The 15,024-nt window shown below is 42.3% G+C and overlaps 1 protein-coding gene across 1 annotated transcript; it reads right to left on the minus strand.

The window, feature by feature from the left end:
• Window positions 1–124: 124 nt before the first annotated feature.
• Window positions 125–14,662, minus strand: CNDP2 (carnosine dipeptidase 2). The gene is made up of 12 exons (XM_010708695.4): window positions 14,525–14,662; window positions 11,693–11,773; window positions 11,004–11,147; window positions 8,520–8,682; window positions 6,951–7,039; window positions 5,867–6,067; window positions 5,287–5,371; window positions 4,597–4,757; window positions 2,618–2,782; window positions 1,974–2,115; window positions 1,232–1,379; window positions 125–811 (listed from the first exon to the last, which is right to left on the minus strand). The coding sequence occupies exons 2-12, from the start codon at window positions 11,750–11,752 to the stop codon at window positions 742–744; spliced, it is 1,428 nt and encodes a 475-aa protein (XP_010706997.1). The 5' UTR covers window positions 11,753–11,773; window positions 14,525–14,662; the 3' UTR covers window positions 125–741.
• Between the last annotated feature and the right edge of the window lie 362 nt (window positions 14,663–15,024).

A 15,024-nucleotide genomic window follows, 5' to 3' on the forward strand; every position in this document is an offset into this window, starting at 1 on the left:
ACTTAAAAGTACTCAGCAATAAAAATTGTCTCCCAGCAAGTACAGCCTGTATCCATCTGCCTCAATAGTCATAGAAACATTCCTCCCAAGTCATAACCTTATCCTTAGAAACAGAGCCAAATACTAGAGCATGATTATTTATTGTCCTTTTAGGGAATACAAAGGCAGCTTTACAAAGATGACCAGTAGTCATTATCACAGTGAATTTTGTTACAACCTAATGCACTGTAAATTGAAACCTGCAGGCAGGTATAAACCGTAAGACAAACTATTCTTCCAGATCCTTTAGGAAGACAGATGCCATGCTACAGATTGAGCACACTCCAGTATAGCCCCTAATCTGTCACTGTGACTACTTCCAGAACATATATCTTCAAAGTCTTGGAAAAAGTACCTTAAACCTGGCCAACAGTTCTGCAGCTAATGTGGCTGCTGAAACAGTCGAGAGCACCCAGTTCCTCCTGCATTACAGGAAAAGTAGATGAGTATAGCAAGACATTGAAGTGATACAGAGAAGAAAGATACCTTTCAGGACTACTGGACAGATAGGAAATAGTCTGTCATTTGAAGCATTTGAAGATTTTTGGTTTACAATGTTTGTTTCTTAAGTAGAATTGCATGCTTCCCTCTTCTCCAAAGTAGTGGAGTGTTGGTGGAAAAGGGGAGCCACATAAGAATTAATAGATGCTGTTTCCTAAGAAAAGTCAGACTTCTGAATCACAAGCCAGAAGGTAAGGTGTCTTAGTTCTTCAGCTGTGAAACTTCATAGAGGTATGCACCAAGCATCTTCACTCCCTGAATGTAGTTGTACCTGTGAAGACAGCTTCCATTAGCACTACTGTAGTTTGAGCTGCTTTCCTAGCAGTTGTGCATGCTGCAGCATTAGCCCTCTGTCAGCAACAGATGCCACAGGCAAAACTGTGGCAGGAAACGGACTATTCCCAACCTGCTTGCATTTCCCTTGGCAAGACAGAAATGTCACCCATGAAGTAAGACAGAGCAGCCCACCTTTGATGCTGAACTATGGGAAGTTACTTGTTGCAAGCATGCACAACCAGAAGCAGTAAGGACTATTCGGCTACAGACCAGTTAGCACAACCACCCACTCAGCCATCCTCCACTAAGGGTATCTTCCCAGCACTTAAAGTGCTTGATTTGCCTTAGTTCTTTTCATAATACACAAAAAGACCCACACCACAACTCAGTCTGGCACAGGGGTAGATGTTCTTACCTATTCAGTTTCTCATTTTGAGAGTGGGCACCATCATCCGCAGCTCCAACAGGAAGCAGCATGACATTCTTGCCTGTTGCTTCTTGGAAAGTGAGGGTAACAGGAATGCTTCCTCCCTCCCTTGTCAGGTCTGGTTCAACTCCAAAAACTAAAACAAAGTGATACTCTAGTCAGATTGAAACTGTATTTGTTTTTCTAACAGATCCTTGCTGCTTAAGCAATCAAGTGGTGCTTAATCAAGCAAGTACTTCTGTACCTTTCCTAAAGCTTCTCTGATAGACTGCAGAAGTAACAGAACTGTGGAGTTCCACCCCAGATATAGTGCTGGTAGTGCTGGAGTACTGTCAATTTCAGATGGTTTATACCATCTGAAAGCCTGCTGAACTCCACCAGAAATCAGATTTGCCCATGTTATCCTACCTACAGCTAAGGATGCCAGAATGCACAAGCTTTGAGGGCTTTGATAATGTAAATTATCTGAACTACTGACATTTGCATCCTTATTTAAGAGCTACACCATGCTAACAGACTTGTTCCGTGTATTGGAATGAGCTTGATAGTAACTTTTCCTCCATCCTGAACTTCAAAATTAAGGATGGCACATGAGATGCTTTCTTACTCAGTGAGTCAAATGTATCACCCAAGTAAGACACCACAAATTTCCCACAACATGACCTCTACAGTATTTCTTGAGGAGCTGGAACAAGAATACTTCCCAATACAAATTGGAAAACCCACTGACCTGTTTTCATGGCCCTTCTGCCAGCCATGTAGTGTGGATGGTCAAAGTCTGACACCCAGGGTTTTCCACCATGGCCTAAGTATACCTTGAATTTGTTAGGGCTCTGCAGCTCTGCAAACTGTTTACTCAGGTAATCTTTAACCTATAAGAAAAAATCAAGTAGCCTTATTTACTGCTACATGTATGAACACTAGTGAAGACAGTATACTAAAAGCATCCTAGAGACTCACAGGTCACAATTGCATGCAGCAATAGCTTTCATATTACTATTATCTCATATTACTATGCAACTTTGCAATCAGAGCATCTCTGTCAGGCAAGTAAAAGCATTACTGTAAAACAGAATTCACTATGCTGAATTCTTACACTTTTGAATAGACTCTTGTGGTAGCTTAAGTGCCCCACAGTTAAATCAGCATTCAGTTCTCAGCTGCATCTTCAAGTTAGCTGAGAGAAAGCGAACACCAAGGCCACAACAGTTCAGTGTGTAACTACACTCACTCCCTCAGCTCAGGTATTTGCAGACAGGAAAGACTGTAGCAAAGTAAACAGAACTGCTTCTGAAGCCAAAAACACTCTTCCTCCCAGATACAGAAAAGAGAAACTGAGAGGCTTTTAGAGATCATTAATCCATCTCAACATACATGCTTGGTGACCTCTTCAGGAGTCATGTTTGGCACAAGTCTGATTGAGAACTTGCCAATCACTTTCCTAGGAATCACAGTCTTGGCTCCAGAGGCTGAGAAGGCTCCTTCAATTCCATGGAGAGACAAGGAAGGATATCTCCATCTATGCATAAGGATATCTCTCTGTAGAAGCAAAGGAATAAATGTAAGGTTACATCAAGTTTGACAGATGATGAGATTGACTTGGGGGAGATCTATTAAAGACTTGCAAAGAACAGTGCTTTGCTCTCTCATATGGACAAATGCACCTCAACCAAGACCACTCAATTGCAAACAGAAACTAACAATTCTATTAAGCACACATTTAAATACAAGAGCTGGCTTTCAGCAACTAAAGAGATTTTTCAGTAACTCTAGTTTGGCTTTTTCCTAGTTCTGCAGAACTTACAGGACATGCCCATTCTGCTTCTGAAAACAATACAAATACATTTATAAAGATGTTCAAGCACCATAAGCAGCACACTGGAAGTTCTGGTCCCCACAGCCTTAAGCCAAGCACATCTTCAATACTGAGTCACACACTAACAAAGATCACAAATTTAGTGAAAGCCTCATTGCTGCAGACTGAGGCATACAGCATGCTCCTCCTTTAGCTGTTGACAGTACCAGCTGTACCAAGCTGACTGAACTCCAAGTCACTGACATGAGCACTACTACCTACCATCACAAGGTCATTTCAGATACACATTTCCTACCTGTTGCCTTGGATTCAGTTCAGTACACTGGATACTGTGAATTCAACATATCTATGTCCTGGGCAGACAACTGCAGTAACTCAAAGCTGAACTACACTGTAGAGATTAGGGAGACTTAATTCTGTGGGCTTTAATGCCAAATTTGTTTTGTGCCAGGTACAACCTGCCTCTACTCTTGAGCAGAACTATCACTGCTCAAAACTTTCAAGCATGCTGTTTCTCACCTGGAGATTACAAGCCTTCTCATCTCCCTTTAGCCTCAAAACATTCCATGCACACGTTAACTTTGAATTCTCTCCATGAATTATGCCAGGATTTCAGTCTAGCTAAGACAGAACAGTTTTAGTACATTAAGTGAAGGGCACCGTGCCAACTCCTTATATACAAGTAATATTTCATCCAATACTTTATAGAGAAAGACTAAACAATAAAGTCTATGTGTTCTCAGTTGGTATAAACTCCTGCATGTAGAAACAACACTGAGCATATAAAATTGTTACTTATAGCTACTTCAGTTCAGTCTGAAGTCTTCTCCTGATACTACCAGGAGAAGAGACAGACCTGCATATGTAAACTTGTCTTGTACAACACTTCTTTCAGCATGTTATGATAGATTTACATCTATGGCTTAGATTTTTAAAATTAGTATATACTACTTGTACCTTGCGAGTATTTTCTGGCACTCATTTAGAGAGCTCAGGGGATGAAGATTCGAGAAACAAAAGACATGCATATACTGAACTTGAGCCTGGCCAAAGATTTGAGTAGCCTAGAGAAAGCTCCTTGCTTGCTAAGGCTAGGAAGATGTTCTGCATTCAACCTTAAGATCAAGTTAAACTGTTTTCTTACCTTATGAGAAGATTCAACTACATAAGAAACTAAGTTTCAGATAACCCACTGAACTTTCTGCAAAGATTCATTAAGTCAGATGCTTTGTGCAGACACAGTACCTGACTTGAAGAAATATTTCTCCTGTGCTAACTGTTCTTATCTAGCTTTAAGAGAACAGCATTAGATAAGGAAAGTTCCATGCAAGTTTGAAATGCTATTTACACGTGAGTAAGGAACAACTAAGGAGCAGCTTTAATATTGCCTAGACTGCTTGCTTTAAATACAGGATAACCTAGACAAAATTTCCAAGTGCATGCTTTGCAGAGGAACTGCTAGTATTAAGTATACAATTAACTGTACAGTATGTCTGAACTTACAGAGCTAACCAGGACAGACAGGAGTACAGTATACCTTTGTATCATGCAATAGTTTTGTTGCTCCTACATCTTTTGCATATTCTTCTAGGTCAAAATCAATCTTCTCATAAATGGCCAGCTCCTCACCAGTAACAGATGCCACTGCTTCATTAATGCCTGGAATGAGGATTTTCCCTTTCTTGTCTATGAGAGAACCTGTAAACAGAAAGGACTTCAGATCAGGATTTAACCAGAAGATGCCATTATGGGGAACACTTTCTGTGGGAAGTAGCAGAGTGTCTTCTGAAAACCTTTGTAAATGTAATGAAACTACCCTCCACCTCCCAGGGTCTTTTCCACAAAACAAAAAGGGCACTGATTGATTTCGCAGCTATCTAAAAACCTGTACTTTCTTGCACCTAGATATAAATCTACTGCTATGTGTTTAGCTGGCTGTTTGAAGGACTGCTCAAGAAGCTCAATGTGGCATCCACAGAAGTGGTTTGCAGGGAAGAGCTGATTAAACTAGCACAGAAATGTACAAGGTTTTAGGAGAAGCTTGGCTAGACCTTCCTCACTGTTTCTGTATCTAGGGTATCACTCTATTTTACACTTATCCTGGTAAGCACAGCTTCATGGACTTTCCGTAACAAATGAAGTGTAAGCAGTACTTAGAAATGTCCCACTGCTTTAAAGGGGCTTCCTCCCACTTTAGATGCATTCACTGAACTTTGCTTGTTCTTACCCATTAAAGCAATGAGATCCGTCATGGCCTCATGTATTGAACCACCATAAACTCCAGAGTGAAGGTCTTTGTCACTGCATTCTACCTGGTTAGAGATGAATTACGAGATTCAGATTAATTTTAGCATGAAGACAATGAAAATTGCTTAGATTTCTATCCTAGATTTTTGTTGCATGTATTTTGAGAATGCATCTGTTTTTGAAAGCTGACCATTCAGCTGTAGTGCATTTGAGGAGATATGCTTCCTACTGCTTTGTCAAGTGCAAGCTCCTACTACTGACTGTCCCAATCCTGCAGACTCCAGAGGTGACTTCTCCTTTACTCACAGAAGTATCTGGATGAAGATACGTGCCATGAGATAACCTTCCAGTGAAGCTCCTGGATAACTGAAAGCTAACCCTTCTACCCAAATATCATATAGGATACTAAAAGGAAGTTCAGATGATTATGGTAGAACCTGTTCTATCTACCTAGTCAGTCCCATCATTTCTAAAGAAAAACTATTGGCTTGAAAAACCTGGATTTTCTAAAAGAAAATTTAGTTTGATAATACTAGCTTGGCCATGTATTCAGAACTTACCTCTATGAAGTAGTAGCAAATACCCCTCAAGCCATAGGTGATACAAGGTTTATTCTTGCCTAGCCAATAGTTGTCAGAAATGCAAATATAATCCACATCTTTGAAGAAAGCATTACGCTGAGCAAAAATCAGTTCATCAAGGCCTTCTGATCCTGATTCCTCCATACCCTCTAGGCAGAACTTAATATTTACTGGAAATTCCTTTGAAAATGAACAAGAACAGATTAAGTATATGAAAACATTCAATTCCTTCAGTGACCAGTAATTTTGATCTGTCACATAACTAAACAAAACAAAAGTAGCTTAGTTCTACAGTGGCTGAATACATTAATTATATCTAAAGTCTGTCTTTCAAAGTCCAGATGCACTTAAATCAAAGGCACTTACGCTACCTTTCATTTGATGCAATCCAAACTCTTCAAAAAAAGTTTTAACTAAGCACTAGACCAACTGGTTCCTAATCCTCTTAACTGTGGAAAAGCAACAGAACAGCTGCCAGAGGTATAGTACAGGACTAGAAAAATTAGTTAAGCAAAAAAGTTGCCTGCTACAGTAGGAGTCAGAGCTACCCTGTCTGACCAGCCTACCATATTCTAGAAGCACTAGAGAATTGCTAGTTCTTTGCCCAGTAATAAGTCTTACAAGATAGCTCAAAATAACTACTTATTTCTGATTGTACTTCTTTCACAGAAACAGGAATGCTCCCAAGTTTGTGATATCATGTTAATCTTTTCTTAGAATTCAGTGGCAGCGAGACATTAAGCTTTGCTGAAGGCCAGGCTAATTTGACATGTTTTCATGTAAGTCAATTATTACTCCTACTCCAGATGACTGCATATATGTTTTCCTCCCTACAAATTTCTTTAAAGCAAAAATGTTTTAAGTGCAATCCAAGCCATCTACAAAACCAGCCGGTCAGCAAATCAATTCAGTTCTACCAAGAAGTTAGGAAATTTACAGGACTGTTGCACCATTCCTTCAATCAGCTGAATAAGCAGGCCTCAGAAGGGCTTGTGGCTTGGATAACATTTATTGCTAGACTCAGCTGTATGCAAAAAAAAGAAAACACGTATTGGGCACACACCTGATTAGTTTTTTGATAGGCCTCCAAGGCATTCAGCCAGGCAAGCACTGGACCTTTGTCATCTGTTGATCCTCTCCCATACAGCTTTCCTGCAGAAATCAGGCAAATTAACAGAACAGAGAAAAATTAGAACGAAGTTTGTCATCTCTTACTTATCCAGAAGGTTATTTTCTTCTACAAGCTTTTTAGCACTAATTACACTAACTTTCCTACGAGATTCTTCTGAATCAGCAGTTTTATTATCCTAATTCATACACTCATGCAGTGGGGTAGGCACTGCAGTAGTTAACCCACTTTCAGAGCTACCCCACCTCTTCCATGAGCTGCTCCCTGGGTAGAACAAAAAACGTGGAAGAGATGCAACTACCTTGGGCTAATTCATTCCCATATCCTTTCCGTTAATACCACTTTTCTATAATTACATCAGTAAAGGTATAGAAATGATCCATCTCCTTTTAATAGAAACTTAACCAGCATTGCTCCAATAATTCTTTATTTGAAGAATAAGACTTCAATAGTGACCAGTTTTCTGAATACCAGAAAACTAGTCAGAGAAGTTCTACAGGCAATAGAAAGTCCCAGGAAGTGGCAGGTGGGATCAGAGGCAGATATGTTGCAACTCCTGGTTACAACCCTAAGCTGTATAACCACAGCACCCAACCATACCAGAAGCTGCAAGGTAAGGAGCCATTGGTGAATACACCAGCTACACTGCCAGGCTGCAGAGATAAGCCACTGCCTGAGGCAAGTCTAGCTTTTACTATTGGATAACAATCTGATCTATTAATTTGGATTCTGTTACCTATGACCTAGTGCCCTGCTAGAAATACCAGTTATCACAAAAGCTTCTTCTTGGCAATGATTAATGCTTATGCAATACAAGAATGGTTAATGTCATAAGAATAGAAGGAACTTTGACTTTTAACACTGTGCAAATGAAACACAAAAGGGGCTGTTAGCAGCAAGAACTTTTTTTTTTTTAAGTTGTACTTTCCTCTTGGCTACAGGAAACATGTTGTTCAAACATCACTTACTGCATGATTTCTTCATCCCCATTACTGGAGATGAACACTTCTCTGGGTAGTGGCTCACTCAGAAAGCTTGTGTACTCACTGCAGCACAGTACACAAAGAAAGCAAACAATGCAGGTTGCTGTATCACTCCTCTCTCCAGGAGTAAGGAAGTGGTGTTGAGATCCTGCCCCCTGTAGTGGTTCAAAATCTCAGTCTGGCATGACCTCACAGGCTGCAAGTTCTGAAAGGTACAAAACTAGCACATGGAAGGTTTCTGACAAGTGGTTTTTGTTTTTGTTTGTTTGTTTTGTTTTTACTATTGAGGACACCACTTATAACTTCACTGTAGTTACAGAGAGGAGAGCATGTAGTTACAACTTACAAAATTTCAGCTGCTCTTAGTTTTTTTTATTCTTTTATCTCTATTGTCAACTACTTTTTCCTGCATCTTTCCAGTTACATTAAGTTTTCTCCCTTCCTATTAAGGGTATGGTTGTAGAACAATTAAGGAATAGTAGCTAAATAAATGCTCCACTTCTGAAGTCAGTGCTCTTACCATCTCTTTCTACCAGTGTGAAGGGCTCACTGTCCCAGCCATCCTCCAGTGCTGCTGGCTGAACATCTAGGTGGCCATACACACACACAGTCTTTTTGTGTGGATCTGAGCCAAGCTTTCCCAGAATAATTGGAGGTAGAGGGATCTCTGATCCATCAGGCAGCTAAAAAAGGCAGCAGGAGTTTTTTTAAACACAAATATAGAACGTCAGTGGCACAATTACATCACATGAATGAATTACTTTAACATTACACCTCTAAGCTCATAACCTCTATAGACAGAGAAACAAAACTAAGCTACTTAAACTGACTGCAAGAAGCAGAATGTGTCTGTGAAAGCAACACAGAATCACGTCAGAAAATAATTCCTTACAAGTCCAAAAAAGAGTCAAAGTGTTTCCAAGCTCAGAAATGTTAAACACTCCTACATTAGATTCTAGCAGAGCAAGCTATCTGCATGCCAGATTGCCATATCTAATGCTTACCTCAGCATCAGTACTGAACTCCATTCAGAGTATTCTGCACTGCTTGTTATTGCACTTTCATCCTGTCCACAATATAGATCTCGTGACAGTGATTTCCTGACAGTGAAATCACCAAGTAAAACATGCCTATATTCACATAAGGTCTTTAACAGCTCTATTACTCCATACTAGCCTACACACTGAAGTGAATAGCAGGGCAGTGCTGATAAAGTTGAATTTAGCCTAGTTCTTTGGAGTAACCCATAAGCAATTACCACATGCTATTCTCAGTCAGCACTTATGTCCAGTATTGGTGAACACATGCCTAGAAACTGTTCAGCATTTCAAAAGCAGCATCAGATACCACTTCTGGGTTCCAAGTTCAGATTTTTATCAGCTGGTTGCATGGTCCCTGGCCAATAGCAGCTTTAAGAGATTAAAACAATACCGCAAGAAGTTACAGTAACTGTACAAGTTGCTGTATAGTAGTAAACTTAAGTTGGATCAGGCAACTTGGCCAATTGCTTTACATTGTTCTTCATTGCTATAGCAGCAATAGTTCTTACCTCCCAAGAAAGTAACACTGATGAACAGAGCAAGTTTGTCTCAGTGAATTAATTGAAGCACTTATGGTGGGATTTTAGGCTGTAGAAAACAGCAGAGCTACAGATTCTCAAGAGCCTTCTTCCCCTCAAGATGAGGCAAGAAGTCACACGCTGTCTTGCTGGAACCTGCAGTGCTACAAATAAGTGTATTCAAGTTGCCAGATGCAAGAACTGCTCAGAGGATCCTCTGGTAGGCATAGATTTCACTCTGCAGACATCAGCACCAATTACAATAACCATCTTCTGAAATTCACAGATGCTGCAGTACAACTCCATTTTGAATGCCACTATCACAGTGCTCATCTAACAACTTCAGCATGGGACTCATCCTGTGAAACAGAGTGACTGAGAACTTCAAAGGAGCAGATCAACTGGATTGTTCTCTAGGATGAAGAGATTCTCAGCACCACACATATTTCTCATGTGAAAAAAGCAATCCAGATAGCTGAAAGTTTTGAATACATTCATTCTCAAGCATCCATCTCTATGTGGCAAGTGCAATGTAATACCCTTCTGAAAGAGCTATTTAGAAGACTTTCAGAAGACCTGAAACTTCAATCAGTATCATCTTTACAGTCTATGGGCCCAAGGGACAAAACCTGTCTTGTTAAGAATTACATTTTTCTTTGCAGATGCTCTGTTCATGTTCAGTCAGTATTTAAAAAGATTTAACACACAGCCCAACATGTAATGATATGCTTAACTGATATGGATCCCAAGACTAACCATAATAAAGATCTTAACATGAAGCTTAAGACTGCAGAAAGACTATCCCATGTCTCACGAGACTACTGCTTTTCTAGGTCACAACTCACAAGGCTCCTGTAGTGATCTGGTCCAGAAGATACTTGTATACCAAGGAATTAGTAACCCATTTAAAAGCCCAAGTATACCCAACCCTGTGCTGTGATATGATGCATATACAGCTCAGCCTTCAGGCAGACATTGCACTGTGCATATCACTTGGCTGCAAGATAAACCTGGCCAGCAGACTGCAGCTTGTAGGCAGATCCCACTTGCTACAGGTGATTACAGCACCTGCATGTCCTTGTCTTTATCAGAAAGCACAAGTTCTCATCCCTTTTGTCTGACAATGAAATCAATCAAGTAGTTTTTCAGAAATTCTCACATAGTTTAAATAAGCAAAATGGAACATCTTCACAAATAGGGTCTAAACAGCATGCTACATGCCAATGGGATACCTGCTAGATGCTGCACAGTTTGTATTCCCAGCCTCAAAAAGGACATAGGATTATCTACACCATTCTCTGTCACTGTAGCCCTAGTAAATAACATAAGTGATTCTTTGAAGTGTATGAGCACCTTTCTTACTGGAATCACAGAAACTAGCACACTTCTGCACGCAAACATCTTACCAGCTTAAGAACCCTGTTGAGAAGACAGACGCTCACATACCTTTTGTGTCCCAATATCCATAAGTTGAGCTGTGCCTCCAAGTCGCTCAATATCCTTTGCAGCAACTTCCATCATGCGCCTGATTTCAGCCCTCTTCTCTGGCCATGCTGACACACTCTGGATTGCTACCCACTCAGCCAGCCGCTGCAGAAAGACAAAAGCTACAGTCTTCACTATGCATTGGATGGAAGGCACCGTTAAAACTAAAACTGACTGAAATATCAGTAAAGCTTAAGCTTGAGGCAAATCAGCTCCATTATCTACATAATGGAATACTATAATCACTGGCATCACACTCAAAACCTCTCTAAAATCTCACTTTCCTACAGTTATACCCCACTGCCAGCCTAGCACAGTCTGCAAATAAGGAAGGCAGACTTAAGGCTGGGGTATTTTGTGCACATTTTGCTCTGGTTGCTTTTCTTAAAGCAAGCAGAACCAACTAGTGTCTATTAGACCACCTTTGCTCTTTCGTCCAGTGAGATCAGTGAGAACTGAACACCACATATTTCTTGTCTGGGAGTTGCTCAAACCAGTCATACCTTTGCCTGACCCCTTTCCTTCCAGTTACCTGACTTCATGATTGTACACATTACACTGGAGTAACTCAAGCTTGAAGCTGACCACCTTTTAACTTTCAGTATCCCATAGCAGCCTGTACTGCAGCACAAATGTGAAAGAAAACTTACCTTAACATAAAGGTCTTGGTGTTCATCAATGTATTTAAAGAGGGTGTCAAGAGCAGCCATCTTCTGACCAGAATGTTGTTGCTGAAAAATTATGTGACAAAAATAATTTAGCCTCCTGAGGTTTCACTACAGAAGGCTTCCAACTTTCAACTGCTAATGCCACACAAATGTAGAACTTGAGGCCATTCCCTCTTAAGAATACACAAAGTGACCAAAGCATGTTCAACCTGAACACCACCATCTCTGCCTCTCCCCAAACAAACTGTGGGAATTACAACTGAGCAAGCTGGTCTGTAGAGATGCTTCATGTACTTAACTAAAGAAACACAGGCAAAGCATTACTCAAATGAAACATGCTCTCTGAAGTTGTGTTTTGTTATAAGAGTTCAACTTGAGCCTTGAACATAGTTAAGTTCACTAAGTACTGGTTTTTGTTGGTTTTTGTTGTTGTTGTTTTTTTGGTTTTTGTTGGTTTTTGTTGGTTTTTGTTGGTTTTTGTTGGTTTTTGTTGTTTTTTAATCTGACCTCCTCTGAGCACTGAAAGCAGACAGTTTAGAAAGTCCTAGCCTGCCACTCAATCTTCCAAAGGAGGTGAGAGTGAAGCCACAGGAACAGAAACCAGCCCCAGCAGAGCCAGGAACTAGTCCAGCACTACCACTTCCTTGTTTTTGCAGTTTTTTTTTTTCTTTTTTTTTTTTTATGCACCCTGAAGCACATGTGATAAAAATCCAAGACCTCTTCCCTTCTCAGCTCCAAGTCAAAAAAAGTAAGCTTTACAATCCAGCCTCTGAAAGCAATGCACCTGGACCACAAGCAGAACTCCACATTTGCATGTTCTCTAAGCATGTTCAACAGCACGAGTTGCTACAATTCAGGAACTTGTTTAGTCAGCTTAACACAAAGCCTTTAGGCCTTTCTACTTCTATGTGGAAGTCACAAGACAAGTATGATGGTCATTAAAATATCTGACTCTTCAACTCCAGACCTCTGGAACAGCTTACTGCTCTGCATAGCAAAATGAACACTACCAAGCTGCCCCAGACAGCATCCTGTGATATCAGCATATCCTACTACCCCAGATCTATAAGAGACTCGTAGTATGCATTTTCTGTCAGTCAGGATTGTATTCATGCCAATCTCTGATGTCCTTTTACTCATGGGAGTAATCATGAACTGATCCAAGCCTGAGATAACTTATAATCCTTTAGAAAGATTATACAGACACAGCCAAGTTGAAGTACTGCCTTCTACCAAAGCCTGGTTTCCCTAAAGAAGCCATCATATTTACATGCAGCTAAAGCACACATATGATTCAAAGAATCATAGAATGGCTTGCATTGAAAAGGACCTCAAAGATCATCTAGTTTCAACCCCCATTATGTGCAGGGTTGCCAATCACTAGACCAGGCTGCCCAGAGCCACATCCAGCCCAGCCTTGAATGCCTCCAGGGATGGGGCATCCACAGCCTCCTTGGGCAACCTGTTCCAGTGTGTCACCACCCTCTGACTGAAAAACTTCCTCCTAATATCTAACTTAAACCCCCCTGTCTCAGTTTAAAACCATTACACTTGTCCTCTCACTATTCACCCTTGTCAAGTCATACCCCCTCCTGTTTATATACTCCCTCCAAGTACTGGAAGCCACAATAAGGTCTTCCCAGAGCCTTCTCTTCTGCAAGTTAAACAAGCCCAGTTCTCTCAACCTTTCCTCATAGGAGAGATGTTCCAGTCCTCTGATCATCTTAGTACCCTCCTCTGGACCTGCTCCAAGAGCTCTGCGTCCTTCCTGTACACAGGACCCCAGGCCTGGACGCAGTACTGCAGATGGGGTCTCACAAGAGCTGAGTAGAGGAGGACAATCACCTCCCCCTCCCTGCTGGAGACCCCTTTTTTAATGCAGCCCAGAACACAGTTGGCCTCCCGGGCTGCAAGCACACACTGCTGGCTCACATCCAGCTTCTCACCTACCAGGACCCTCAAGTCCTTCTCCACAGGATTACACTCAATGAGAACTTCCTCCAGTCTGTATAAACACCCAGGATTGCCTCTGCAGGATTGCAACACCCTGCACTTGGCCTTGTTAAAACTCATTAGGTTCACATGGGCCCACTTCTCCAGGTCCCTCTGGATGGTCTCCCTTCCCTCCGGTGTATCAACTGCACCACACAGCTTCATGTCATCTGCAAACTTGCTGATGGTACACTCGATGCCACTGCCCATATCATTCAGATTTAGAGAAGTCATCAAGAGCACCACCACTGCGATCACCCTACAACACAGCGACCAGTTCCTATAGCAGAACAGCACTTCAGCTTCAAAGCACCAAGCATCGAACCAAGCCTCTTCTTCTGTCCACAATGAAAACGGACTGAAATGCCTCTTCAAAGCATTCTGCCGTCTGCACCATGGAACGACACAACCCAAGGCTGCTCCCGGAGCACCAGGACAGCTTTGCCCTCCTCACCCCTAAGGAAGGGCAGGCAGCATCCAGGTGAGAGCACCGCGCCATGCCGGGAGAGGCCTGCAGCCCCTCGGAGCACTGCCTGCTCCTACGCCGCGGCCCCGCTTCCGGGCTAAGGCCGCCCGCAGGGCTCCGTCCGCGCTCCAGGTTCTCGGAGCGATACAGAAACTCGGCCGCTTAGGGGAAGGAGCGGGCAGAGCAGGCAGGAGCGGAGAGCAAGGAGCCGCCTGGGGAAGGGCCGCAGGGGCAGCCAGACCGAAATAGTAGGCGGGACACCGCGCAAGGCCCATCGCCACGCCAGCAGCCCGGCCGGCCGAACCGAGCCGAGCCGCGCCGAGACTCGTGACACCCGGCCCAACAGCACCGCTCACCGTACTCACGCCGCACCAGCTTCCCTCAGAAGAGGACAGCTCCGCCTCCGTGCCTTAAATACCCTACGGCGGCCCCGCCCTGCACCGCGTGCCGGCCGTGGCTCAGCAGCGGGGGCGGGGCGGGGACGCGGGAGTCCCTTGTTGGGAAGGCCTCACGATAGGCTTTGGCCGAGCTGCTGGTATTGGCCTTGCGCGGGCCTGCCTGGGCCTGGCCATGGGAAACTTTCTCCTGGCCTGTCCTCAGCCGCAGCAGTGTGCCCTAGCGCCGCGTCACCTCACGCTGGCCTGTGTCGGTGGAAGAGCAGAGATGCAAAGATGCTTAACCCAGGCATATTTGGCTTAGAAGCTGGAATAAACTTTCTATCCACAGTTTTTTTTTATTTTTATTTTTTATTATTATTATTATTATTATTATTATTTTTAAGGAAAACTTTGCATGGGAGCAATGGGAAAGAAAACGTAATACACACAAAAACAACCACAAAAACAAATAAAAAACC

The sequence above is a fragment of the Meleagris gallopavo genome, chromosome 3, assembly GCF_905368555.1.
Source record: "Meleagris gallopavo chromosome 3, MGAL_WU_HG_1.1, whole genome shotgun sequence".
NCBI lineage: Eukaryota > Metazoa > Chordata > Aves > Galliformes > Phasianidae > Meleagris > Meleagris gallopavo.